Raw genomic sequence first — 27,496 nt, forward strand, 5'->3', positions numbered from 1 at the left:
TTTGTTAAAAACAGGTGGGGAGGGATACATTATTTTGTATGTTTTTGGTTTTGGATATTGGTGGAGCTCATTTCCTGCTTTGAAAAAGAACTGGCAAAACATTCCTGGGCAATGCAGGAGAGGCCTTTAGGTTTAAAAAAAACTCCTAAACATTAGATAGAGGAGAGTTTCCATGACTCATAATGGGTGGACAAGATTTGAGGAGCATTAATTCTGTGAGGTATTTTAAGAGAAGTAGAATGGCAAAAGATTTCTCTCTAGAGTAGGCTGGTGTCCATCTGCTCTAGTTTCCTGACTAATATGAGCTGGTACAAAATCTTTAAGATGGTGCAAAAATTATGGAATAGGCTGTTTGGGGGTATGATTTTCAGCACCCAGCACTTAATGGTTAGCTTGTGGCCTGAAACACGAGGGTTTATATGTTTTCCCGTGTTAACTATAAATGTACCCATTCTCTATATGTTGGAATATTATAAAACTCTTGGCCTCAATGATACCATGAAGTAATGGGTTCTATAAATTACGTATGCAGGTGTTTGGAGGGAAGGAGAACAACAAAAGTAAAGCTCATTTTTCATTTTTTTTGCATTGAATACAATAATAAAAACTAGTCAGAGTACATGAGTTAATGGAGTATAGGAAAGTTATCTTATCTTTCATCCCCTTTTTCACACTGTAGCCTCTTCATGAGGCAGCCTTATCATATCACCTTTGCCCTTCATTGTTATGCTCTGGATCCTCTCCTGTCTCTTATAATAGAATAAGCAGAAGTGTACTTTATCCAGGTGAAGGTACACCACTGACTGATATTTATTTTCTCTTTAGTTTCAGCAAGGGACCATACTGAAACTCCACCTACTCAATAGTTTTCTCAAAGAATCTGCCTCCAAAACTGTAACAAGGTAAGTGAGTACCTCCTTTTTTGCAGAACAAAAATACAGGCATTTCCTCCATATTCCTATAATTGGATCAAATATAATTGCTCTAGAATAGCTTACTTTATTTGTGGAATGATGCCTAGGTTTGCCATTGCTTTTGAAGCATCATAAAAGTTAGTGGCAAATAGCTTTGAACAAAAGAGGGAAGAGAACTGCTAAGAAGATGAAATGCAAACAAATGGTGGGAAGTAGCAGAATTGTCCAATTATAGTTTGCTCCAAAGGATGTCTTATGCTAGTTGACTTCCTAGCTCTTGCCCCCAGGCAGAATCCAAACTCCGTCTTCTGTAAATGGAACTCAAGATTCCTGTCCCTGGCTGATACACGAGAAGATAATCAAGATGCCAGTTAGTGCTGTCAGACAAATGATAAAATTGCCAGGAACCAAGAAGTGCTTTGTTATTTTCTTCCTTTCTGACTTGCATCCTGGAATCACATGCACTCCTCCTTAAGAGTGATCTTGAACTGGTCTATTTGCCCCTAGTAAGAGAGACTACTTTCCTACTCAGACTTTCTTTATGTCCTGAAAAACTTCAGTTTGATAGGAACTTCCTGGCTAGTGTGTTGAAAAGTTGGTATTTCAGCTGTCTTAGGTAGTTTCCTGTGTAGGTTTCAGCTGTCTTAGGTAGTTACCCAGGACTTAATGCCCATCTTGTTATCTTAGTCTTCTTTTTTGTCAGGTAACTCATGGATGTGTTAAGCAAAAAGTATTATAGGAATGCTGAAACCAAACACCTTTCGTTTTGCTTCCTGAGGTAAGAAGGAAACAGCTGAATGCAAAGGTGCTGACAGGTTTCTCCTCCCATATCGTTCTTCCAGGCTTCTTGGAGCTTTTTACAATTTTCATTTCCTTTTTTGTGCTTTATCATCATAATATCTCCCTAACCATATAAGCACATTTCTCCTTCCTGTAATGGTATGGTCTGACTTGGGTATCACTAGTTTGTATGCTTAGTAGTCCTGTTCCATAAGGCACAGCAAGCTAACTAATGTTTTTTCCAACTGTTGGAAGATTTCAGCTGGGAAAACTGGCTGTTTGCAGGAAGGGAGTGACTGAGTATGAAAAATTCTAGTTCTAGGTTGCAAGGGCAGAGGAAAAAACTCCACTAATACAAACTAAAAGTTTTACCTTTCTAGCTTCTAGTATTAATATAATGTGCTTAAGTGGGACATTTACAAAATTTGCTATTACGTTAAATGTGTATTGTGCTTCAAGTAGCCAACAAATTACACTGTTACACTGTGCCTCTTGGAAAAATAATTTGCATGTTCTATTGAGATTTTGGAACTTGCTGCTTGTTTTCATGAGAAAATGTTTAAGCCTGTTCCGTATCCATACCAGCATCTATTGTGATGCTGAACATCAGAGCCCAAGGCATGTTTTATTGTATTTTTGCTTATCAGTACCTTCATGACTTCATTACAGTTTCTAGGAGATGATATGTGTATGGTGTATTTTTGCTGTCACACGTACAATGTAAAGGACATTGGTATGATATAACAGTGCTCAGTTGTCTGGTTATGTTGATTTGGTCTCCTCCAATAATACTGACTACATTTTCTTTTTTGGGTCTTGATGTTAGTGCAAAGCAGACCAGTCTGCACTTCGTGCTGGATGCATGAGATCCAGTAAAGCACAATTCAATCATGATCTGCTTTATATACTGAAACAGTACACCTTGAACTGTAGAATGTAAAATTCTTTTTCTTTAAGCTAATCCAAAGGCTCTTTTTCTTAAAAGATAGAGGTAGTAATATTTGAAATATCACTTATCCAAAAGTTTTACTCAGTACTCTCAAATACAACTACCACATAAATAATAATACATTAAATAAACTCAATTGTGGGGAATTTTGTCTCTGAAGTTTTGGATTTAATAGGCATTTATCGTCAGGTGGATGGCATCAATCTGCCTTAGGATGCTTAAACTCCTAGCTATATTTAGTTTCATTCTTTTAGAATGAAACTAAAACTAAACAATGATTAATAAAATGGGTGTGGCCATATGTCAGCATTATTTTAGGTTTACATTAATAAGATTATTTTTGGAAAACTGTACAAGGGCTCGGTTTTCATCTCTGGAGCACCCAAGACTATAAATTGTAAGTATTACTGTAAATCATATGAACTGCACTGTAAAAAGAAACTAATCAGCTACATTGTCTCAACGAAAATGTGTTTGCGTTAGTATCTCTGGCATGTGCAAACTTGTACAAACTTATTTGTACATCAAGTGTTTGTTTTGTAGAGCTTTGATATATATTTGAGTATTGTATAACATGTTGCTCAATAAAATAGCTTTTAGATTTCTTCTCCTTTGCACAAAATGGAGGTGAACGTTGAGCTGTTAAAATGCAAACATCCTGCATTCCCCATTTCAAGATATTCCTCCCTGCCTCTTTCTCATTAGTATATAATATAAAAATAGTCTTGGAGCAGATAAGATCTGCTTAAGCGTGGTACCACGTGGAAAGCTGTATCTGTGGTAAAAATAAGAGATTTGATTGACTCCTTTCCACTCAGCCCTAATTTAACCATTTGACAGCAAATTTTTCAGGAAGTCTTAGTTTATGAATGTATCATGACATTACTTGTCTATCTGTCTTTCCTGCTGAAAAGAGGCAGCCTTAGTTGAATGTATTTGATGCTCTATGGGAAGAGTATACTTGAGGGAAAACCTGGGTAGCAGAGGGAGTCAGCAGTTTATGGGATGCACCTTTGAGTCCTGAGTTTGTTCATTTTCTGGTAGTGTTGGCAAGTCATTGATGTTAAAGATTTTGTTTGAAGTTACACCCCTGATTTACTCCCTTTTTCCAACAGATTTTTTTTTTACAGGCATACCTTTATCACTCTGGGGATGCATGCTCAGTGCACTTGAGTGCAAGTCCTTTGCTAATGGTGCTGTTGGGCCAGTACATGCCCCTTTGTCTTCATGCTTGCAATCAAGTTTGTAAAGGGTGTGGTTGATCTGATTCCTTCTGATTTTTGTCTGTAGCAAGAGTCAGAGCTCCCTGTTTGAGTCACAGTTTCTTAGTTAGTGTATTTCCACTACATTGTAAATGGTTAGTACCTAATGTTGAGTAGTTATAATTAGTCAAGTTGTCTGAAATAGCTTGTCTGGTGCCTTTTCCTTAAAAGTAATAAGTATTCAGATGTGTCCAGACTTCAAATAATCTTCCTCCTTCAGGCCAGTAATGTGTTTCTAGTCATGGCATTTAACTTGCCTCGTTTGAACAAAGGACTTTAAAAAGACAAATGCAGCATCTGCAGACATTTTCTGTCCTGGATACATAAGTTCCCTGAATTTTGCACAAAGGTCAGTACATCTTATCTGATCCTGGGGGCTCTGCACCTGACAGCTACCTTCATGGCAGGGTTACAAACAGGCAAACCGGGAGTCCACACCCTCAGGAGTTGGACAGGGCAATTTGAATGCCCAGCCCTACAACATCCACTAGTACTGATCTGCCATTTAAAGAGGCCTACTGCATGGATTCCAAGGGAAAAAAATGCTACTAGAACCACACATGCAAATCCATCTTTTTCCTTTTATAGGTTCATTTTTAAATTGTATTTTTGATCAGTGCTTGAGCAATAAAGTAACACTGCAGTGTTTAATTGCATCATAGGCTTTTACTGTAATGAACCTTGTCATTCTAATTGAACTGACTTTGTCATGTTTGCTTACAGTGATGTCTTCCTCTTTGTTTGTAGAACACTTGAATATTACAAAAATTCAACATTCAATTTTAGCATCCATATGGAACCAAACCAAAACAAAGCATTGTCAAAAAAACACTATTTTTATGTCTGATCCAGTCATGTTTGGTTCCTACCAGCCTCTTCCTTGTTTGAGCCATGCTGATTTTTAATCCAGTGGCACTTCCCTAATATACTGATGTATGCATGAGTTTTTCCCCTTTGTTTCCAGCACCTATCAGTTGAGCTGATTTTTGTAGACCAAATAATTGAAGTTAAAATACTATGTACAGATGTATTTATATTTGCTTTACTTTACAGCTAGTTCTGTGAGTTCTGATTGAGATATATACATCTACCTACTCTTTGACAGTAATATCAAAAACAATTAATCATGACTTAGAGCATAGTTTAAAAGTAGTTATATTAATTAAATAATAAATGCCCACAGAATTGCCCCATGATACCATAAATATCCCTCTTGGATATTTGGAAGGGTAATAGTTCTGGGTCTCGAGTCTCCAGATCTGCTTTTGAACCACATAGCATAGTTATGTAGCTGGCAATACAAATATAATGAAAAAGATGCTATTCCTGGTATAACTTTAGAGTCTGAACAAGTGTGGTGTTCAATTGTGTAGCCCATGGGCTGGATTCAGATCTTGAAGTGACCAGATCCAGCTCACAGCATGGTAACCAGCTTTGCCCAGTGGGTCCCTTTCTCTGACCCCTTCCACAGCCCTTCACGTTTTGTTCTCTTCCTCTCTCCCTCCCCTCCCTCTGATACTGCCAACCATTTCCCTCTTCTTTTACTCACTTCCTCCTCCAGCCAGGTTGCTAACACTCAGTCCAGTGCTCTGAAAGGTTGAGATGCACTAGTCTAAACCAGGGATACTTGACCTCTGGCCCACAGGCCGGATCCAGGCCATGGTGCTGTGACATCTGGCCTGTGGGGCTCCCCATGGGTCCAGAAATTTAGTGGCAGGAGAGTGGTGGCACTGCTCCTTCACCATCAAATTCCAGACCCATGGAGAGCCCCAGGTCCTGTGCTCTAGGACTAGGGACTGACATTGCACATAAACTGGTTTAAGTGATCAGAAGCTGGTTTAAACGTGTAACAGAATAGATGTTCAGTGCACATAAACCCATTTGAAAATGACTGAAACCCGTTTGAGATAAACCCGGTTGAATGTAGTATCAGACTTAACTAATTTGGGGCATACTGGTTTATGGAATGCCTGTCCCAGACCCCTTGGTAGTCTAAGTTATGTCAGAGTCCATCAGCATCCTGGCATATTCTCTGGGCTAGGCAGGGCTTTGTGTTCCAGAAAGCTGGGCTGGCCCCTCCCCTCTGCTCCCTGGCTGGAGCTCTAGCAGATACTTGCAGGCACAGCAGCATCTGTGTGGCTTCCCCTGCCCCCTCCTCCCCTTCGCTGCTCAGGCTGAGATCCCTCCCTCCTCTCTCCCACAGCATGGACTGTAGCCAGCATGTGGTATGCTAGCTAAAGCTGAGAGGTGTCTGTGTAAGGCAGACAGGACAAAGGCAGACAGAACGGTGTCTGCCTAGGGCTTTTTGGAACTAATCAACAGGTAGCTGGTCATGTCCCTCTGTTCCTTCCTTGGAAAAAGTTGTTTATGAAGAGTTTGAGCTAATGAGAGAGGCTTTGTTTTCTGTTAGGGTGCTCAATGCTGATAACAGAGCTGACAAATACTCTGTTATCAAGGAGAGAGGGACTCCCTCCCTAATCAGAGCATCCTGCTAGGGTTGGCCATGCCCCCTTCATCTCAGTGCTGTGGAACAGAAGGGAGGACTGCTCTAGTGCCCCCTGGCTTCAGCCTGAGCCACTGCAGGCATGTGTCTGCATTTCTTCAAGCCAGAGAGGATGTCTGTATGCTTACAAACTGATTTGACCTAGGCAAGTTAGACTAACCTGCAAAGATTGAATCAGTTGAGGCTCAGGCTTTTGAGTGTCAGTCCCTAGCGTAGATCAGCACTCAATCCTAATGCATAGGGCTGGGTGGGAATGACATTGGGCTCCAGGGCCCAATCTCTGCATGCCTTCAGGGACCAGGGGTCACTAGGCCCTCAGCAAGCTGGAATGGGAGGGGCCTGTGCCAGGCCTGTGGGAACCAATTCTGGTGGTAGAGGATGGCACTGGGCCCCTGAAGACCAATCCAGGCACATGGGGGCAGGAGGAGGTGGTGCTTGGCCACAGGGCCCACTCAGGGCAAGGAAGGGGTGGTGCTGAGGCCAGGGCTCAATCCAGCCAATGGACCAACCCCACTCCATCCAACTTGTGTCCCATAGAGTCAAAACGTTAAGCACCACTGGTCTTAACCTATAATTCCATCTCTGATAGACAAGGTAGTTGTTATCTGAAACTCCTTCCAGCAAACCTGTGGCACAAACATTGACGTACATTACAAACATCTACAAGGAAATATTGTCAAGTGTTAACTTTCTAATCTTTGTCCTTGTACACAGTCCTGTGCACCACTGGTTGCCTGATTATATGGCTCTTTTTATTTGCTTGAAGACTTTATATCTTTCTCTTGTTTTTGTGGCAGTCAAGTGGTATTCTCATTTGTCAGTATTTTGTTATGCATTAGCTATATTGGTTAGACCTTGCATTGTGATATATGTGTTCTGAGTCTCACTGTGTCAACGAGAGTAGAGTATGGCTTTCTATTGGTAATTTCCTGATTTGCTCTTGTACCTTCTCAAAATTAAAGTTTCAACATTTACTATTCGCTAGTCCTCCAGTACGTTAGCAGACTTGGAACAAGTACTGTGTTTACCATACATACTGTTTTTCCAGAAAATTACCCTTCAGTATTGGGATGTATGTCTTAAGTGTGGAAGCTCATTTTCCTTCCCTAGAATAGAAGCATGGAAAGGTAATGCTACAGGATGGCCTCCAGCTTCTCTCTCTGGCAGCAAGCAGCAATTATGCTGTCCAACGTTAACTCTTACCCAGCCAAAACCTGTTTCATACTTGAGAGTGTCTAAGAAAAAATTAACACTGGATGCTACCCGTCTTGCTTGTTGCTTGAGAGAGAAGCTGGCAGCTGTCTTGCAACACTGCTTCTCCATGCAAAAGCTAAATCTAGGTTGTGACTGGAAAAATCTTTTTTTCCTACATTCTGCCTTCCAAAACAAGGCATGTGTCTTATTTGGGGATGTATGGTATGCAGTGTTTTTCCTTGCAGATCAGTAAACCCATTCTTAAGTGCTTTCAAAACGCTATAATATAACATGCAACACAAAATCTTGTCCTTTGCATACAAAAGCTTTTAGCACAAGATTGCTCCATAAAATAGAACCAGTTTTGATCTTAGCTTCTATCACCTTGATGGTATATATGTGGTAGCTAAATATTTCACTTTTTGAAATTTCAAAATACCACCCACAATTTACAGACTAAAGATAGCATTAATCTTGGTTCAGAATCTGTTTACACCTGGGAAGTGAAAGCCTTCATAAGAGAGTATCTAAGATTTTATACTGAATTAATAATGGACCAACTCCTGTAATGAGAAGGGACAGAGACAGACTTTTGGGCTTTGTGTGCCCTTCATCAGGTCCAAAATCTTATTTCTTCTCTCTCTCAACTATGCAAGTTGGTTGAATAACAGGTATCCTGCTTCTTTTATCCCTGGAGCATGACTGACAAAACAGCACTATTCAGACATAAAGTTAGATTTGAGACTTAATGATGGATCCATTGAGCAAGAGTTGCAATGCATCAGGTTTGTTTAGGCAGGGAAAGTCTGTTTTTGGACATTATAAAGCTGGAATCTGAAATAGCTGATCATTTTATGGGGAAAAAACTGTTGTGGGCATCAAAACAACAGAACTGAAAATCTGGTCAATATGTAGGTGGTGTAGAAATGAACACGGTGATTTTTTTTATGGGGTGGAGTAGGGGGGGTTAAGTGTGCTAAGGCCATATTTGGATGAGATGCTCCTCATCTTGTGCCCTGTATCAGCCATAGAACCATAAGCTTTCTATTGTGGATTTTAGAAGTTATCTATATTTTAAAAAGCTTGAATTTGTTTTGAAAATATTCTCTTCAAATTCCAAAAGATGGTGGAAATTTTTGCAGATTTTTATTTAAGACATCTGTGAGTTATATGAAGATGGGGTTGGTTACAAGTCAGACCAAAGCACAGAAGACAATGATAAAAACTGGTTTCTTTGCCATCGCACACAGAAAATATTGCAGAAATGAAGTTTGAGAGCCAAATCCTGATATGGGCAGTTTCACTGAGATCAAAGCATGTAGAACTGTAGGTACATATTTCATGAAATAAGTAATTGCCATTGTGAGTAAGGTTTCTGGCAAAACCTCTCAACGGTAATCAAAGAAAAAGCTAAAAATGCTATGGTGGATTTTGCAGAGGGTAAAAACGATTTTGACCCCTTGTGTCTCAACCTCCTCAGGGATTGCAAATTTGAAGTAGTAAAAAGTTCTGCCTTTGTGAGCAAAGGACCAGAAAAACTGTTTTTAAAGCACCCCTTGGGTGTCAGATTCACCAGGCTACAGCAACCACCCTTTGCATGTTTTTAATACCTTGAAACATTGGATTGACAGTGATGCAATATAAATTCACTTTTCTCCTCTTCAACTTTACACAGATAGTCTCAGATTGGTGCAGCTATCACATTTTAAATTACTTAAATTAATTTTAAAGCAAGGACAAACTTCAGATCACTTGATTTAGACATTTAATAATAGAGGAATAAATGTGAGATCCAGGTACAATAATACAAAACAGAAAAACAGTGCAGAACCAGAACAGCAACAATATTTCATTTTAATTTCACTGAGAGAATGAAATCACAGTTTGAAACTAGACAGGCCTGTTTACTTTCTCAGACAATGACATTTGAAGTCTGTGGATGAATGATTAATAACAAGCCACTTATTTCTTATCAAGCCTCTGGACTCTCCTTTGATATCTGTTAACATTGACCTGGAATTTTAGGAATTTCTTTAATATGCATCCTTCTGCCTTAAGGTTTTCCAAATGTTTAGGGTCAATGCTATAATAGAGGGGTGGGGAAAGGAAATACAGTTTAACTGATTCAGCAATTTTATTTTCTTTTGTGTGTTTAAAGTGTCCATTTTATCCACTGCCCTCTACATATATCTGTAGTGGAGCAAGGGGTTGCTATAGCAGAGTTGGCTTAAGGCTGAAAATTTAGTTGTAGCTCCGAAGGCTGTGGACGTATGAACTAAGTTGGGGTATAAAGCTCTTTTATAAGCTGTAATGCTGTCACTTCTGTGCTTCTCATTTGGTTCATGAGTCATATTGTCCAAATTTCAAATCTGAACACACACTTCTTTGCCATTCATCTGAATCTCCAGCCCAAACTTTTCTTTTCATTTCCTTTCTTAAATTACTGTGGTGGTTGGTCTCTGCCATACTGTTTATTCAGTTAATACAAGATTTAGTTATCTTTGTGAGCACTAGCTGTGTAATAGGTAGTGAGATATGGAAGCCTGTATCAAAGGCTGAAGTATGGAGCTGTACTGATGAAAGCACAGTATGACAAAAGGCAAACAAAAAGCAAGGAGCCTGTAGTTAAATTCATGAGTTTACCTTGGTGACACTGAGACTAGTGTAGATTAATGGTGAATTTTAGTAACAAAATTTCAAGAATATTTTCAGCAACTGTGAAGCTTGTAAAATTTTCCCTTTTAAGCTAGAATTCTAAGAGAAGTCAAAAAACTGCACATCTTCCCTCCCAAATGCACCTTTTATGTGCTGCTTAAGAATTCCCAGATAAATCATTTAGAATAAGCAAACTTAAATTAAAGGATTGAATCCACACAAACTCATTGCTAATATTGACAGCTGTAGTGCCCACTGAACTACCCTTGAAAACAGTTTGTTTGCTAGTGTAACCAGGACAAAACTATTCATAGCAGCACTGGAAAGTTGAGACTTGCTGAGAATGAGTGAATGCTTTAGGTTTTGGTTTTCCTTGTGTCATTTAAACTCTTCTATTCCAGTTCAGGGGGCAGACTGACCATCCTTGTCAGAGAAGTTTCAGTTTCCTCTTGCATACCAGACCCTATTGTTAGTCCCACTATTGGGATTACCTTTAAAAATTATTATATATATTTCTTATAAGAAGGGGAGACTACCACTAGATCATATTTGAATTATCTGTAATTGTTTGATCAGGGGTGTCAAATTGTGTGTTGTAGGAAGAAAGGGGCATGGCCTGTCACAGAATTTGAGTTCCTGGTGGACATGGCCATCAGTGGCCTTGGCAAGTGAGGGCATTGAAAATACAGCTGCCACTGGTCTTGCAAATCTGCCCTGGGAGGAGCCCCCATGGTTCAGATCTGGCCTGGGGCCAGTTTGATACCCCCAGTATAATCTATAAGTGGATATAGGTCTTAGTTGTGGTCTTCCCTTGTTGCATGAATGATTTGTAATTTTTACTCTTGTTTTTAAATGCAGTTTCATCATTTTTATTATTCCATTTCTGTAAAGTATTAGTTTTCGTATTTGAATTTAATGGAGCTGAAGTATTTTCTTAAAAGTAATCTACTGTTGTGTATCCTATATAGCTTTTAAGCTGATTTCATTCACCTGAGTCATTCAGCTTTAAGTGTTACTCAAATGATTGACGTAAGTAGAACAGATAGTTTAAGTGCTGTTCTTCAGAGGTTTATTGACATCATTACTGCTACTTACTGTGAGGTTTTAGCCATCTGCCGACTGAGCCTCATACAATTTGCGGAAAGGTGTTTTACAACTCTGCATTTGAGTAATCATCTAATTTTCTGTCTAACAGGCTTAGAAGATTGTTACTGCTTAAAAATCAGAGGAGAAGAAGTTGAGCAAGTGGACAGAGGAAAAAGACATTTTTGATTGTATGATGTAAGTTCCTCAGCTCTTTGCATGAACCTCATGCTAGCTGACAAAGCTGTTGCTATGGAGGCAAACAGTCCAGCTCCAGAGAATGTCAATGGAATGCTAATCTGATCTAAATGAGGAGTTCCAGCTGCTGACCAAAGGGAGTCGTAAAAGAGGGAGTAACAAGGGGAAATAAACAACTCGCAGTATTCCAGACAAGTGCGTCTGATCTGTTCTGATATCATTTCAAATTCTTGCCAGACATGTTACTGATCTTCTTGTTGTAGTTTATAATAATTATAAGTCTTCCATTGCTGCTGTCATTTCAGGAAACTGAAAATGTCTCATGTCAAGTCTCTTCTTTCTCAAGTTGGGGAACCAAGTTAAAACTGTTGCAGGCTGTTTTATCAGCCTTTGATAGTGCCCTCTGTTTAATGGCTTTTAAAACAAGTGGCATGTGATTTCAAATGGAAAATTACTTAATTTTAACCACTGGATACACTTCATAAAGCAACTTGTGCTTCCAGTTCTACAATAAAACATGTCAGGATGCACTGTTGTTACCTGTGAGCAAAATGGAGCCTTTGATGGAGCAGTAAATGTTTCTTGTGTGCTTCTTTATTGCAGAAGCATGTGGCCCAGGGAAGCAGATCATGCCACAAATAGCTCTTTGTGCTTCTTAGTATCATGACCATTACTTGATAGGGCCTTTAATCTTAATGAGCCACGCTTCCATACTAAATGTTACCTTACGTTGCATTCAGCTAATAAGCTGTGGTCCTGTAGGGTCTTTTAATGTAGCCAGTGAAGATTTAGCTATATTTAGCAGTTGCATTTTTAGCTACTGGCATTGTACCTACTGATAAGATTTGAGTTCTATCACTGTTCTTAAGCCTGAAAGTTGCTGAATAGTGTTTTAAGGTAAGTTCTAAATTTTCAAGCACTCTGGTTTCTCTTCTGCTCTGTGATCCTTGAAATACATGCTAATGTACATCTCTTGCAGCACTATACTTGCACACCAAGCGATGCTCACATATCAAAGATCAGAGTCTAGCCCTAGTTTTTATAAAGATACAATGTTTCAAATTTCATGGAAGTCCTGAAATTTGTCACATGACCAGTTACCATTTTTGAATCTCTCCCATACAAAGCTTAAAGCAGCAGCACAACATTCCTTTTCTTAGGAGATAACAGTTTTCAGTTCTCATACTCTAGATCCATTCTCAGTTAAATTTACGAGATCTGTGCTAAATTAACACCTTTTAGCATGTCTGAAAAGACTTTGAAATCTCCATGCTTAAACTGATGGTGCGTAGCATATTTTGTAATGAATAGTGGTTTGAAGCGGTTAATCACCTGGAAAAGGGAAGAAACCTTTTCTGTTACAAATATTCTTCTAATTATAAAGCAAATTAGGTAGAATATCTGAGTAGATTCTAATTTGATTTTTAATTCTTCTGTCTTAAACTTACTTTTTTTCTTTCTGTTTTGCATTCTCTTATTCCTTGTTAGGAAGCTTTTGAAATCAGGGTAAAAATACATTGTGTAAAGCTGTATATTGTAAGCTCTGATAGTTAGAAATGTCAGGACTGCTGTACTATATTTAATATTTAGTTGTTTGCTCCCGTATCCTGCCTGTTAGTGACCTGTACAAGATGCCTTGGAGAAAAGTACAAGAAACACCACATAGAAACTTATTTTATAATTGGTACCATGGTGGACACTTCTTCTTTCTCCTTATTTATTAGGAGTTAGTTTTGCACCCTTTGAAGGATGAGGATTTGTATACATTTTGTTCTCTTATATTTAGGTAATGTCCAAACTACTTAATACTCGCGATTCATCTAAATCAGAGGTGGGAAATTATTTTGGGCTGATGGCTGCTTACTGAGTTTTGGCAAGCCAGGGCCGCATGACAGGCAACCCAGAGCAGATTAATATTACTTCTCTAAATTTTTTAGGGGCCCCGCAGGCCAGATAGAATGGCTTGGTGGGCCGCATCCGTCCTGCGGGCCACATTTTGCCCACCCCGATCTAAATGTTGTCAATAAAACATTGCTCAAGATGTTATGTATCCTAAGTGAGAATTGTTTCGGTGCTTTTTACCTCTGTGATTTATAGGGTTTTATTTCTATATTGTTTAGATACTATATTTTTTCACAACATGCAATGCACCTTCTCCCCTGCAAATCAGCTCCTCAGTTGGGTTATCTGTTTTAAGCAGGGAAGCATTTTCTTCTCTGGAAAAGCAGCACATGTGGAGACACTGTGTATGCCATGCAGCTGCCAAGATGGCAGAGTCCTATGTTAACCTTCCCATACCCATAACTATTGGTAGAGCACTGTAGCTTGTGCCTGATGCAGAAAATGAGCTGCAGGTAATCTCTTGATGTGGCTTGTGGTGTGAAAGCAACACTTTATTTGCAGGAACTTTTTTTTATAAAGAGCTATTTACAGTAACGAACTAACAGTCATGCTGCTGCTTTTGCAAGAGTCGGGAGCCAATCCAGGACTGTCCTGGGACTGGGCCCAACAATCAGCTGATGTTGACCTAGCCTTGTGACAGCCTGGGTTCCTGAGCACCACTCAGGGCTGTCTGGGACCAAAGGTGACAATCAGCTGGTTGTCAGCCCAGGTCCCAACAGCCTCAAGTCTCATACAGGAGTCTGGGCTGTAAAGGCTGGGACTGACAACCAATTGGGTGTCAGCCCTACAAGCTAGGGTACAGGCACCCAGTTTTCAACCTGTTAGTAAAGGGGAACCTGGATCATGATCCTGGGTTTGCCCTGCACTGCAAATAGAGAAAGTGTGATTGGGATCAAGGATCAGATCCCATTTCTCTATTAAAGGATGTGCGCCAAAGGCCTACCATACACATGACTTCAGAATGTGGAAGCCAGATAGGGATTCTAGGCTCCTGGTAGACATTAGCTATGATGCAATTAATATATTAACCACACCATAAACAGTAACTCTGCCACATATTCAGGCAATTAATGGTGCAATAACATGAGAAACCAGCCACGAAAATGATCCATGTGTTCCATTATATGTGAAACATTTTTGTAGTTGGTTTCTATCTTGCTTTAAATTCGAATGTGTGGTGGGGTGAAGTCCTGCCATGCTGTCTATGTGGCTAGGCTTTAAGATTACCAGCTAGCACGGTACCCTAATCCCCAGCTGTCTGCTTCCCAGGTCTGTGGCGCTGGCAGGTGGCCATGGGAGAGTGCTGGGTGTCAGAGGGTGCAGAGCTCACCAGCTGATACCATATTTTTCAGAGTGCTGGGAGCAGATCAGCATGCTGACAGCCACACAGTGCAACCCCATGCAGGCACTCTGAAAACCCTGTGTGTTGGCTCTCTGAAAACTGCATGGTGAAGCTCTACATGGCATGGATCAGTCCCTGATGCCATGCTTTCCATGGCCCCTTTGTACATATGGACAGGCTGGGAGCCCATCATCAGGGACTGAGTCCCCAGTGTTGGACTCCCCACCTGTTTCTCATGTGATTGGCATCTGACAAATCATGTTCTGGATCCCAAAAATTCCATGATCTGCCATGTATGTGTGGCGTGGCAGGATGTGCAGTTTTTCAAATCCATGATAAAATTCATCATATCCCAATTGTACAATTAAATGAACTTTTGTCAGGGGCCTGAGTTTCAGCATTTCTGTGCTGTCTGGCAACAGGATTCCTAACTATTTGCAGAAGGGAGGTCCTCTTTAAGACACCGTACATGGAAGACAGGAGCTTACTATTGCTACCAGCTATTCCATTAGCTTGCCTGATTGAGTTATGTGCTTTGAATCAGAGTTTCAGCTCTGCTGACCCAGATGAGAATTCATTGTGTTGTTTTTCTTTTTTTCATTTTAATCAATAAGAAAGTCACAATCAGAGAATTAATAGACCTGCCATTCATTTCCCAAACTGGGCTGGATCCATCAGCAAATATAGATGTTCACTCTTTAACCCAGGAATATTCACCTCTTGGCAGGGTTAAGTGACAGAACCTTGACATTTCTAAGCAGGCGTTTCAAATCTTTCTGGTTCTGTGAGAGTAGTTTTCCAGATGGATTAATTATATGACTAAAAAAGATTTATTGTGTTGTTTTTAGCTTCTGTGGCCTCCTTTTAAATGCCACATACAAAAATCACTCACATTTTTTTTCCTTTTAACTAATTGGTTTTCAGAAAAATAGCATTTGTTTATGGACTGTTTGGGTTTATCTAAGATTTAGGAACAAATTAACAATACTGTTAATGCAGTATTGTTTGTTGTGGTCATTTTTGTTTATCGTGGGGAGGGAGGGAAAGGGGCTTCTGTATTAAACCCCCTTTTAATTTTGTCCTTTTTGAGTTTTTATACTGATCTTGAGCAGCTCTTACCTAGTTTGTAATGAGCTAGTATTCAGGGTTTTCTTTGTTATATTGTAGTAAATATACATTCTGCTTGGTCACCAGTTTTCTGATCTCATTAGCTACCAATATCTTGCTTTGGATTTTCAAAGATAGATTCCCTTGCCTTCACTATTTCATTGTCTTGTCTAAGAAAAGACTTGTCACCTCTCCAGCCTAACTCTCGAAATTATTGCATTTAGAACAATGTCTGAAGTCCATTCAAATTTGTGTCCAACTCCAGTTCCATGGAGGTTATTGTCAATGCAAGAGAATTCTATTGCAGGGCATAGCTTTCAGGTTCTTACTCATATGACCTAGGTCCCTGACAGACATTAAAGTAAAGGTGTGATTCATTGATTAATCAATTAATCACATCTTAAATGCAACATCTGGCAGGGGCCCAAGATTCCTTACAGTTTGATCTTGTGCTATTTGAACAAGAACATTTGCTACAACAAAGATCCTGGGTGTTTTGTCCCTTACGGCATACATTTCAAAGTAACAATACTGGTGTTCCATTCTGGGAATGGACTATACTCTGGCCTTTCAGACCTGCAAAGCCCACCTCCTCTATGGAGATTTGTTGCTTTTGGCACATCTCTAACTCAGTCAAATATGAAAGTTTTCTCATCAGAGCATCTTTGAGGCTGTTTTTTTTTGTTTTGTTTTGTTTTGTTTTAAACCCATCCAAAACTTTTATGGAAATGCCTGGTCCATCTTTTTACAGTCTTTCTGGCTAGTTATCAAACACTGGCTGATTTTTAACTCTTTTGCTCTTCATAGTGTGAATTATTGTTTTTATTCAATTGGATATCTCAATCTACTTGGTGTATATGTGTAGGATTGCTGTGGTAGAATGTTTAAAGAAAGTTAAATAGCTTACTCAGGGCTGTCCAATGTCTGGGCGTCTGGGGGCTGAACAACTGCAGGGGCCACTCCTTCCCTGCACTAAGTTCTTTCTCCAATGTGCACATAGCCCGGCTCCCCTCTCCTGCCACATGTGCAGCACCTGAAACTCCCTCACTGTGTACACATCTCATGCAAGAAGCCCACCTGCAGCATGCTTCAGACACAATCTAGCTTTCTCCTTAGCCTCCCCTGCTGTGTGCATAGTACCTGCCCTGCACCCAGGAGCACAGGCAGAAACCAGAACCTGGAGGAGGGTGGGGGAGTCTGGAGATCCCAGCCATCTTCCCCAAAGCAATGGGAAGAGTGGCAGCCAGGTAGGAGTCCACAGGTTGCCAGTTCAACAGCCCTGATTTAAATATTCTCCTACCCACCCACTTCTGGTTTTAGGGTCTGCTGTTTTGCAGGGGTGGTGGTTTGTCATTAAAGTGAACATCAACCATTTTTTCAAAAATGAAGCTGAAATTTTGAGAGTATCTGAATGGTACAAACTACTAACTGAGGGGGATATGAATGTTTCGCCTCTGAAAATGTATGGGAAAATGGAGATACAAGCAGATGACATTTAGCTTTCCAAATGCTTAATGCTTTGGCAGTTTTGCCCAGTTTGCAGTGGATGCATAAACTAGAGTGAAAATCCTTTGTTACGTCTTCTAAGAAATAGAATTTCCAAGTAACTTAGATCATGTTACCTTGGCAGTAGCCTTGTCTGTGTTTTGCAGTGTTCCTTTTATTCTGGGACAATTCTTGAACTGCTTCCTTTTGAGGAGTATATAGGATGCCTTTAGAGAAGAGAAAGTTACTTTGTAATTCTATCTATAAAGATAATTTTGCAGGATTTTTGCCTTCTCTTCCTTGAATTTGGAAGAAGACCTCTGTGAAAGTTTTAACGTATTATCCCGGCCTTTCTGAAGCATTAGATTCTCATTTTTTTGGTGGTCAATTTTTACTCTTTAGGGAGCCTTTCTGCCCAGAAAGTTCAAGAACGTTAATTAAGTTTGTAGTACATAATGGTGAAGGGTGATTTTTTTTTTTTTTTGTTCTTCCATGCAATTCGACTTCACATAACATTCTCCTCTTTGCTTACTAAAAGGCAACTGTGGAATTTCAAAAAACAAATACTGAAACTCTGCTACTATATGTGTTTAAATAGTACTTACAGGCCTTTCTACATGCCACAAAATTGGCCTTTAAAGCAGCTTAAATGCCTTATTGCACCGCTTTAATGGCATTGCTCTTTGCACATTTGGCAGCATACTCCACTTCAGTGGCGTTGCTCTTTGTACTTTTGGTGGTGTATTCCGCTTTAAATGACTTTGGTACATAGCAAGATAAAACACCTCCGAGGTGTTTTAGTTTGTTAACAAAATGCAATAGTGCACGGGGCTCTGGAACCTGATGTGCTCAGGGCTTGGCAGGCACTGCACAGCTCGCGGGCTGTGGGACCCAGCAGCAGCCCATGCAGGCAGGCTCCGCTGAAGAAAAAAAAAAAGGAAGTGCCAGACCTAATCTTTTGCTTTTCCCCCCCTTCCCGGAGCCTGTCTGCCTCCCTGAGCTGTACGGGGGCCTGGTGGTTTCCTCCGTGACTGCAGTGCCCCCTGGGATAGTCCAGTGCCAGCAGGCAGTTGCTGCCTGGGGGACCCCCACACAGCTCAGGGACCGCTCAGCTCATCAGCAGCTCATACCTCCCCTTCTCCCCACCCCATCCCTGCCACCAGAGGCACTTAAGGATCAGGCCGCCACCCTTGTGTATATGCCACAGGGGTTTACTTTAGTTTAATTCTTGCTAAATTGAAGCAGTGCTTTTAAAAACCCACCATTTCAATTTAGGGAAAACCAAACCAAATTAAACCCCTGTGGCATGTACCGTCAGCTTGCTTGAATGGTTTCAGTAACTTTAGCAACAGTGGTTAGGTAGAGGAGATGGAGTAATTTTTCTAGGCAGGTTGTATATACCCTTTGCTTTGCTTTATAAAATAAAAAACATCATTTCACTCTTTGAATTGCAAGCTGGCAGAAACTTGTGTAGGAGTTACTAGAGCTTCTCCATTACCTTCCCATTTATATTTAGTTTTCAGTATTATTTAAAACTACAGCAGCCTCCTCCAGATGAAAACATTCCTTAAAAATAAAGGGAAAAAACACAATAACAGGAGTTTCAATCTGAGGCCAAACTATGTTTAAAAAAAAAAAAAAACCTACAAGAAATGTCATGACTTAGTTTTTAATTACAACAGTAATAGAAATTGCCAAGTTTTAAACTGGAATTGAAGGGATAAAAGGACTTAAAATGTAACTATGGTCACCTCAACCAATCTTTTCTGTACAGTTTTCTTAGGTGCTGTTCTGAGACAAAAGAACAAACTCCCCCAGAATAAAAAGATCATTGCAACCTGGTCACCTTCTGTTCAAGGATGCTCTTCAGCTTGCCTTATGTAATAATAATCAGGCAACAGTATATGTATGAAAACCTAACAGAGGTGTCAAAGAAATGGCCTGCAAGCCAAGTCTAGCCCTAGATGTTACCCTTGGGTCTGGAGTTGATGCACATGCTGTGCACCGGACTGGCTCCATGTACCTGTGGCCCTGCATGCAAGGCCCAGGACCCCTGCTGCATTTGACACCCTCTCCAGCTTGTCTGGGACATGCATTACATGTGGCACCCATCCCGGCTCATCCAAGACATTCCTGGCATGTGGTACCTGCCCAGCTGGCATGGGATGTACACTGCACATGGTGCCCATTTCAGCCAGTCTGAGATGACTGCTGCATGCATTGCTGCTCCTAGACAGACAATGCAGGCAGTACAAGTCCCAGATTGGCCAGAATGGGTATCACATGCGGCATGGTCCTGGAATGGCTGGAGCAAGCTCTGTTGGGGAGCGGGGATGGGGGTCCATGGGCTCTGTCTGGACCATGGGGCCAGCCACATGCCATTAAGCCAACCTGTGGACTGGCCCTGCACCACTCATCTGGTGTGACAAATCTGCCCTATAAACGTTACTTCTCTTTTTTTTAACCTGCACATTTCTCCCCTTCGCAAAGGCTGAGAGAACAAACAGCAAATGACAGATGTTTGTAACATTACTTACTTGGTGCAGCACTGGAAAAGATTAAGATAACATAGTGGTGAAGGTACTATAAGAATCTGTATCTGATTGGTAAAGAATTTTACCTAAGGTCTGAAATTGAGGTCATAACTGGTTCTGTATCTCAAGATGCTTTTCATATAAATAATTATTTAGTAGTTTACACATTCCAAATCTAGTTACTGACTTTCTTTATACTTTAATTCCTGCTTTTCAAATGTATAAATACCCTTAATTACAGCAGTTTTAAATAAGTATCCTATTAAATAGTAGCTGTCCTACCCCAGAGATGTTTGCTACTAGTGAAAAGGTGCTTGTGTGGATAGGCCCTGGTTCTGCAAGTAGTTTCTTTTAAAATCCAGGTGATTACATTTCTGTATAAAGTTATTCACACATTCAAGTATTTGTAAAACTTGAGGCATAGTTTTATTGAAGTCTTTTAGAATGGAAGGATAAATTTAATTAAAAATGTGAATAGAAATTTTCAGAAAAATGCCAGTTTTCAGCCTTGTACATTTAAGTGAAAAATCACTATTGCTTGATCTGAAAAATATTAAATGCTACGTTTTTTAACAGTTATAAATTTAATTTTTTGAACACTTACATATGAGGGTTACTAAAATGTGTTAATTAGATTCTTGAGGCTGCTGTAGTAAACTGTTCTTAAATAGGGAATATGTGCATGATAGATGTAGAGAGATATCTCGTTCCTGGCATTATGAAACTAACTGGCTTTCTTACTAATTTAGTTAGTTGGTAACTTTTTGTAATCTTCTTCCCATTAGATTTCCTTGCTGGATAGTTCTTCAACTTTGTCTAATGGAGGGGAAATATTTTTTGACGTTATAATGGATTTTAAGTGGCAGCATAAAGCAAACTGGCCCTGTCACAGAATTTGTGTGTGAGAATTAATACAGTTTATTACATATAACATGACAACTTCTCACATGAATGGACACGTAACAGAGGATTCTGATGGTGAAGCAAAAAATGTGGATCTTACATCTTCTGAGGAGTCACAGAAGCACAGAGAGATGGCTGTTGATTGTCCTGGGGATTTGGGCTCCAGGATGATGCCAGTACGACGAAGCACACAGCTAGAGCGGATTCGCCAGCAGCAGGAGGATATGAGGCGCAGACGGGAAGAAGAAGGAAAGAAACAAGAACTGGACCTTACTGCTTCAATGAGGCTTAAGAAACTAGCGCAAATTCCTCCCAAAACTGGAATAGATAATCCTATGTTTGACACAGAAGAAGGAGTCATTCTGGAAAGTCCTCATTATACTGTGAAAATACTAGGTAGGTAAAAAGTACAAGTTAATGGGGAAAATACTCCTTTATATAAAAATACTGTTAGACTACTGACAATATTGAACTAATCTTAAGGGAAGAGCAGCACTAAAAGACAAACTTTTCATCATATCTTAGTGGAAATAAGCACTTAAATTCAAACTGCAATCTCAAGCAAAAGTTGAAGAAAGTAAAAATACAGTAACATTTTAAATATTTTTTTCCATCTGTGGCAGAAATTTAAGATTTGTTTCTTGTTCCTAGCTTTTAAGAGACCTTTGGCAAATACATTTTTTTTTTCCATGCTTAACTACCTCTAATTCTTAAAACATACATTTGGAGTTGTTTGATTTTAGCATACAAAGGTGTAAAGTTTGTCTTGTACCTCGAACTGTTCTTCTTCCAGTTGGTCAAAGCTTCCTGCAGAATGTATCTAGGAAATGCCCACGTAATAACTGCTTTGTTATTTGGGCAGTTGAACTCATTCAGTATCTATGGGTTGCTGTTGCTGGCCTGATCCTTTCTGTGCTCTGAGCCTGACCATTCAAAACAATGAGCACGTGGTATATCACACATCAACCAATTTTTGTTTCAATAGAAGTCAAACATTAAACACTTTTTGGATATAGCTCAGATTTTGCAGGCAAGAGTTGCAACTTTTGGTCCTAGTTAACTAGTCCTGTAGTTTACTCTCACATTGTCAAGGCTAACTTTCTTCCAGGTTTTCTTCACACTTTTGCATTGGAAATAAAATCCTGCCTTAATAAGTTTATTTCTTGTTACACGAAAACTGTTTCTAAATTACCAGGTGCTTTTTTTCAGTTAGAAATATTTGGGAAGCTTTATAATATATAGCCCATCACATCATATCTCACTCCAAAATTTATCTGTTACACTTATATATTTTGAGCTGTTCAGATTTTCTTGCTGAAGTGTACATCTGTAGGATAGCGGTGCACCGATACATCAGTCTGATATCTGATTGGCACCTATATAAAGAAAATTGACTATATCAGAAATCAGTCTGATGTGGCCAATAATTTGGCCAATAAATGTTCGTACGTGCACATGGCCACAATGCAGCACACAGGCAGCGAGGAGCATAGCTCGGAAGCTTGGAGAGCTGCATGCAGCTGGTAAGTCTGTTGTGGTGGATGGGGATGGGGATGGGGAAAGGAGGGGGCAGGGGGGGGGGGGCAGATGAAGGACCCTGCAGTGAGGAAGGGAGTGGGGCTGGGGCTGGGAGAGGCAATGCCCAGGTTGGGTAGGGTGCAGGACAGAGCTGCGACTGGGAAATGCAGGGGAGGGAGGGCAGCTCCCACTGCTGCATGCTCTCTGGGAGGGCACAGGGTGGTCGCAGGTGTGCCCCTGGATTTGCATGGGGTGGGGCAGGGTGGGCTGCAGCTGCAGGCTGGGACTGGGGCCATGCTGCACTTGGTGCAGGCAGCAGTGCTGGGAGAGAGGTTATAGGGGGCTACAGCAAAATTTGGGGTGACTGCAACCCCCCTGTACCACCCCTCCCAGTGCTGCTACCACCTGCCCCCAGTGCAACACGGCGCCCCCCCTGCCCCTTCTGGGAAGAGCCCGATGTGGCCCCCAGGCTCATCCCACAGCTGCATCCCACCCCACGCAGATCCAGGAGCAGCCCACCCCTGTGCCCTCCCAGGGAGCACACAGTGGTGGGAGCCTCCGTGCCCCTGTGCCCCCTGGATAAGCCGAAGCTCTGTCCCACCCTGCCCCATCTGGGCAGCGCCTACCCCAGCCCCACTCCCTCCTTCAACGCAGGACAGCATTGATCTGCCCCCATGACCCTTCTCTTCCTCCTCCCTTTCCACCACAACAGCTGTGTTGGAAATCCGATTGGCATAAGCCAGTATGCCTCCTTAAAAATCAGCTATCGGTATCAGTCCCCAGAATCTCTATTGGTGCACCCCTACTGTAGGATGGTATCTCTGATGTAATGTACTAACAAATTAGAAGCTTTCTTTTTGCTGGCAGTGCAATGGCGATTAGAGCATCTGACACTCCAGTAGCCAGGCTTTAAGAGGAACAGATCTGCAGGGCTGGAACAAGGGTTCCTCAGTCTCCACACTGTGAAACTATGACATTGACCCCTGGAGCTACCAGCAGGTAGGGGAATTTGGCATTGGGAGAGCAGTGACAATTAATACTGCCACCCCTCCCCCACTGCCAAATTTCTAAGCCAGGCCACATGCCTTCCACCCCTGCCAGCCCCCCATGTGGCTGGATTGGGACTGGGCTGTGCCCTACCCTTCTGTGCCCCACCCCCCCAGGCAATTAGACTGGGGCGTTCCCTCCCTCTATGCAGCAGGATTGAGGCTGGACTGCCTTCTTCCCCCTTTTGTGTGGCTGAATGGGGCCCTGCCATGCCTGACCTGAGCACTGTGTCAGGACCACTATCTGGATTAGGCCCTCAGAGAGATCAAGCAGTGCCCATCTGGCCCACTTGGCAAAAAGGTTGAACACCACTGGACTAGAATAATGACCTCCCACAGGGTTTTACCCACTTCTAGCTCTCTCTCTCTCATCTTTTAAGGGTGAGCTCACTAAATTTCACACACATCCCAGACTTTAACTAGAAGGATACAGCAAAGGTTTATTTTACAGTTTATAAAGTAAGATCATGTCCTTATTCTTATTCCTTTCAGATGACAAATTGCTCTATTTCAAACACTCTCTACATAAGCAGCCCCTGTATTTCAGATGCTGCTATTTCACTGTATCCAGTTTTAAGCAGAGTGCAGTAACCTTAATTTTGACTTCAATTAAAATAGTGCCAGATGAGGAAGGATTATTTCCCTGTCTAGTTTGTAAAGCATGTAATTCAATGAGACTTCAGTCTGCACTGGGACCTTTGGGCACTTTATTAATATTTAATTACAGGTGAAGCTAGGGACACTGCCCATTATGAATCTTATCCAATACTCTTGTGTTGTGAAAACAGAGATTTATAACTTTGCAAGACTTTAATTGCTTGGGCTTAAATTTTCCATGCTGGCTGATTGCTTCAACTGTTTGTCTTCTTTTTTTTAAATTTTCATTTCAACCCAGATGGCTCAACTGTTAGAAGGAGATGAGCAAAAATATCTGGCTTATGTGCAAATTCAGAATGCTGTCGGGCTCTTATATTTATGTACTAAGGACTTGAAATTTGGCAAGGGATGAAATTTGGGCCAAGGCTTCCCCATATCTAAACATCACCCAAACATGGCCAAATGTATTAGTCTTTGAAAAACAGTAGTTCACACCTGCTTAGCAGAGATTTGCTAGAATTTAACAGCTAAAGTCTGTAAAGATCTCATCCTTAATGACCCATGCTTCTTCCCCTTAAGCAGGCCAAGTTCTTTGGGTAGATGTGATGTCTTTTATTATCCCCTTAAGGTTATTTTTAAATGTTATTAACATTACTATTAAAATATCACAATTAATAATATATTAATTACATATTAATTACATATTTCATAGTTTCTAGGGTCGGAAGGGACCTGAGTAGATCATCTAGTCCGACCCCCTGCCATGGCAGGAAAGATTACTGAGGTCAAATGACCCCAGCAAGGTGTTCATCTAACCTCCTCTTAAAGACCCCCAGGGTAGGGACCAGCACCAACTTCTCTTGGTTACAATATTATTACAATATTGTAATATTATTAAAAGATACTATATTATATTATAAAAGATAAGATATTATTTAAAAAGATTATTATCTTTTATCATCCCCTTAAGGAATCTACACTGGTACTGGAGGGGAGCAGAGAAAAACTGACTGGCAGTTGGAAGGGGACCGTGGGACTAGCTAGGCAAGTACACTGAGCTATATGGAAGAGCTGGCTGAGGTTGAAAGAGCGTAGATTGGGAAGGGGCTGAGGAACATGATGTTACTTGACACTGGACACAGCACTAGAGATGGACTGAGATTTAGCTGGACAAGGAAACAGACTAGGAAACAGTGGGAAGGAATAGGGGAAGGAGAGACCATCCTGAAAAGGAGTCAGTGTAGGGGTAAAACTCAGACTGGCTGATAAGGAAATTTGGACAAGGTATTGTGAGAAAAGAGAAATGGCAAGGTGCAGGGAGATGAGAAACTGGGATTAGCTCTTTGGAATCTTGGGATTCCAAAGAGGAAATTGAGCAGATGAAAAATGAGACCAATTAGGCAAAGGAGACAAAAACTAGTAGGAAAAACCCCAGGCTGACATTGGGATTGAATTGGCAAGGAGAAAAGAACTGAGATAGAGAGCCAAGAATAAGGAAGAGATGGGACTGGGACAGGAATGGGGTCAACAAGTTGATCTTGGAATGAAGTGGACAGAAGTTTATACCCATTAGGACAAATCCCTCCTATGTCTTGAGTGGAACCCAAGATTCTTGCACTTCACTGTTCCTTGCTGTCAGCAAGTACATATGAAATCCACTGGCAAAGTGTCTCTCTTGCTCTTATAGTACTGGTTCACCAAAGTATTCCAATACCATACTGATGAGCCCCCTAGACCAGTGGTGCTCAACTTTTTGGGCCCATGCACCAGGTGAGTCGCATGGGGGCTGATCCACAGGCCAGACTGAGCTCTGCACACTAGAATAAGCCCCTGGGACCTGACAACACCCTATTCCTGTCCCATTCACTGGGATTAGGCCCTGGGAGCCTGGTGCCACCTCCTCACAACCCTGTGCACTGGGATTGGGCCCTGGGACCCAGTGCTACCCCCTCCCACCTGTGTATGCCAGGATTGGGCCTTGGGGGCCTGGCACCACCCCTGTGTGTTGCGATTGGGTCCTGGGAGCCTGGCATTGCCTTCGCAGGCTGGGATTAAGCTCTGTGGCCCAGTGCTATCCCCACCTGGCCCCACATGCTGGGATTGTACCCCCAGTCTAGCACATTGGGCTTGGGACACCCCATAAGTCTGGAAATTTAGCAGCAGTGAAGTAGTGCAACTGCTCCTGTGCTACCAGATTTTCAGACTGCAGGCTGGGGGGTTGCCCTAGACAGGGCTGTGTAAATGTAACAAAGACTGCACTGTTCTGCCTTGGCGTTCTTTTGCTATAGTAACAACTTGTTTCAAATTGGCAAACTACAAGTGGAAAAACAAAAGATGTTAACAAAAATATGGATGGTGGTTCTGTGAAGCATGGTTAATACTGGAATTAGCGTGACCTAGAGGTCACATCAGATTTGACATGTTGCAAAACTCAAAAACTTTGTTTCACATTTAATTGTGTGACCCTCAGGTCTGTAGTTGCCCATAGGAAATCAGTATTCAGCTACTAATACAATTGCTCTCCAGATCATAATTTTCTTTTCATAACACTAAACCCTAATCAAATGGCTCTATAGCAGAACTCACTTCCCCCAGCATTCTCTCTTTAAAAAAAACAACAACAACAAAACCCTGTGAATGTGTCCTATTTTTTCTATCTACTGGATAAATCAATTTAAGATCTGACACTTTTGCTAAACTTCAAAAGAAGACTTTCCTCTTCTGAAAGCTGTCAGCCCTGTTACTGAGTGAAGAAACTAGTTTAAGACTGCATTTTTTAAAAATAATCTGTGAGGTGGGGAAGATTTGAGCCCATAGAATCAGTTCACCTGAAAATTTATTAAATGCTCAATGACAGAGGCCAGAATATTGCTTTTAATCATAAAGGCCAGGTACAGACGTTACACTTTTACCGGTATAAGCGACTGGAAACCGGTCGATATCCATAACAGAACAGAAGTTTGGCACACATGGACTGGTTTACACCATGGCAGAACCTGATGTAAAATTTGCACACTCACCCCCAGCCAAAGGCCAAATGTACGTTCTGTTCACTACTGATCTAAACTATGCCGCCTACAGAAAACCACGTAACTTAGATTCATCCCGCCTCAGGCTTTTTGAACGTCTGTACCTAGCCAAACTGAGCTTTTTGGTTGCCAGGAGTCTCAAATTCCACGACTTAAAAAACAAAGCAAGAAACATGGGTGTTTAGAGTGTTAAATTATTGGGCTTAAAACACGGATTGTTGAGATACGACCAAAACCCCTAGTTTGTCACCAGGAATCCAGGTTTTCCCTAATAATAAAAAAAAAAAAATCACAAATTCTCTGATAAAACCCCCCAAATCCGTGATTAAAATGAAAGGCCACTGTATATAGGTATTAACTGAACACAATATTTTATTGGTATATTTACAATTTTAAAGCAGTTACAGCCCCAAGCCCCATGCACCACCCAGTTGGGCAGTGGCCCCAGCCCTGCCCAAATCCCTCCCTCCCTATGTGGGCCTCAATTCCTTCCCC

General features: G+C 41.1%; 1 protein-coding gene across 4 annotated transcripts in view; it reads left to right on the forward strand.

The window, feature by feature from the left end:
• The first annotated feature begins 795 nt into the window (after window positions 1-795).
• MPP5 (membrane palmitoylated protein 5) overlaps window positions 796-27,496 on the forward strand; it is a 70,544-nt gene continuing 43,843 nt past the window's right edge. For 2 of the 4 annotated variants that reach the window (XM_019551301.1, XM_019551304.1), the window contains exons 1-3: window positions 796-902; window positions 11,453-11,538; window positions 20,694-21,207. In XM_019551301.1, the coding sequence (XP_019406846.1) occupies window positions 20,841-21,207 (367 nt within the window). In that variant the 5' untranslated portion in view covers window positions 796-902; window positions 11,453-11,538; window positions 20,694-20,840. Of the gene's footprint in view, window positions 903-11,452; window positions 11,539-11,566; window positions 11,734-20,693; window positions 21,208-27,496 lie in introns of those variants that run through there. The other 2 variants (XM_019551303.1, XM_019551302.1) reach the window with 2 other exon arrangements.

This window comes from Crocodylus porosus, unplaced genomic scaffold (genome assembly GCF_001723895.1).
Source record: "Crocodylus porosus isolate Cpor-Errol unplaced genomic scaffold, CroPor_comp1, whole genome shotgun sequence".
NCBI classification, from domain to species: domain Eukaryota; kingdom Metazoa; phylum Chordata; order Crocodylia; family Crocodylidae; genus Crocodylus; species Crocodylus porosus.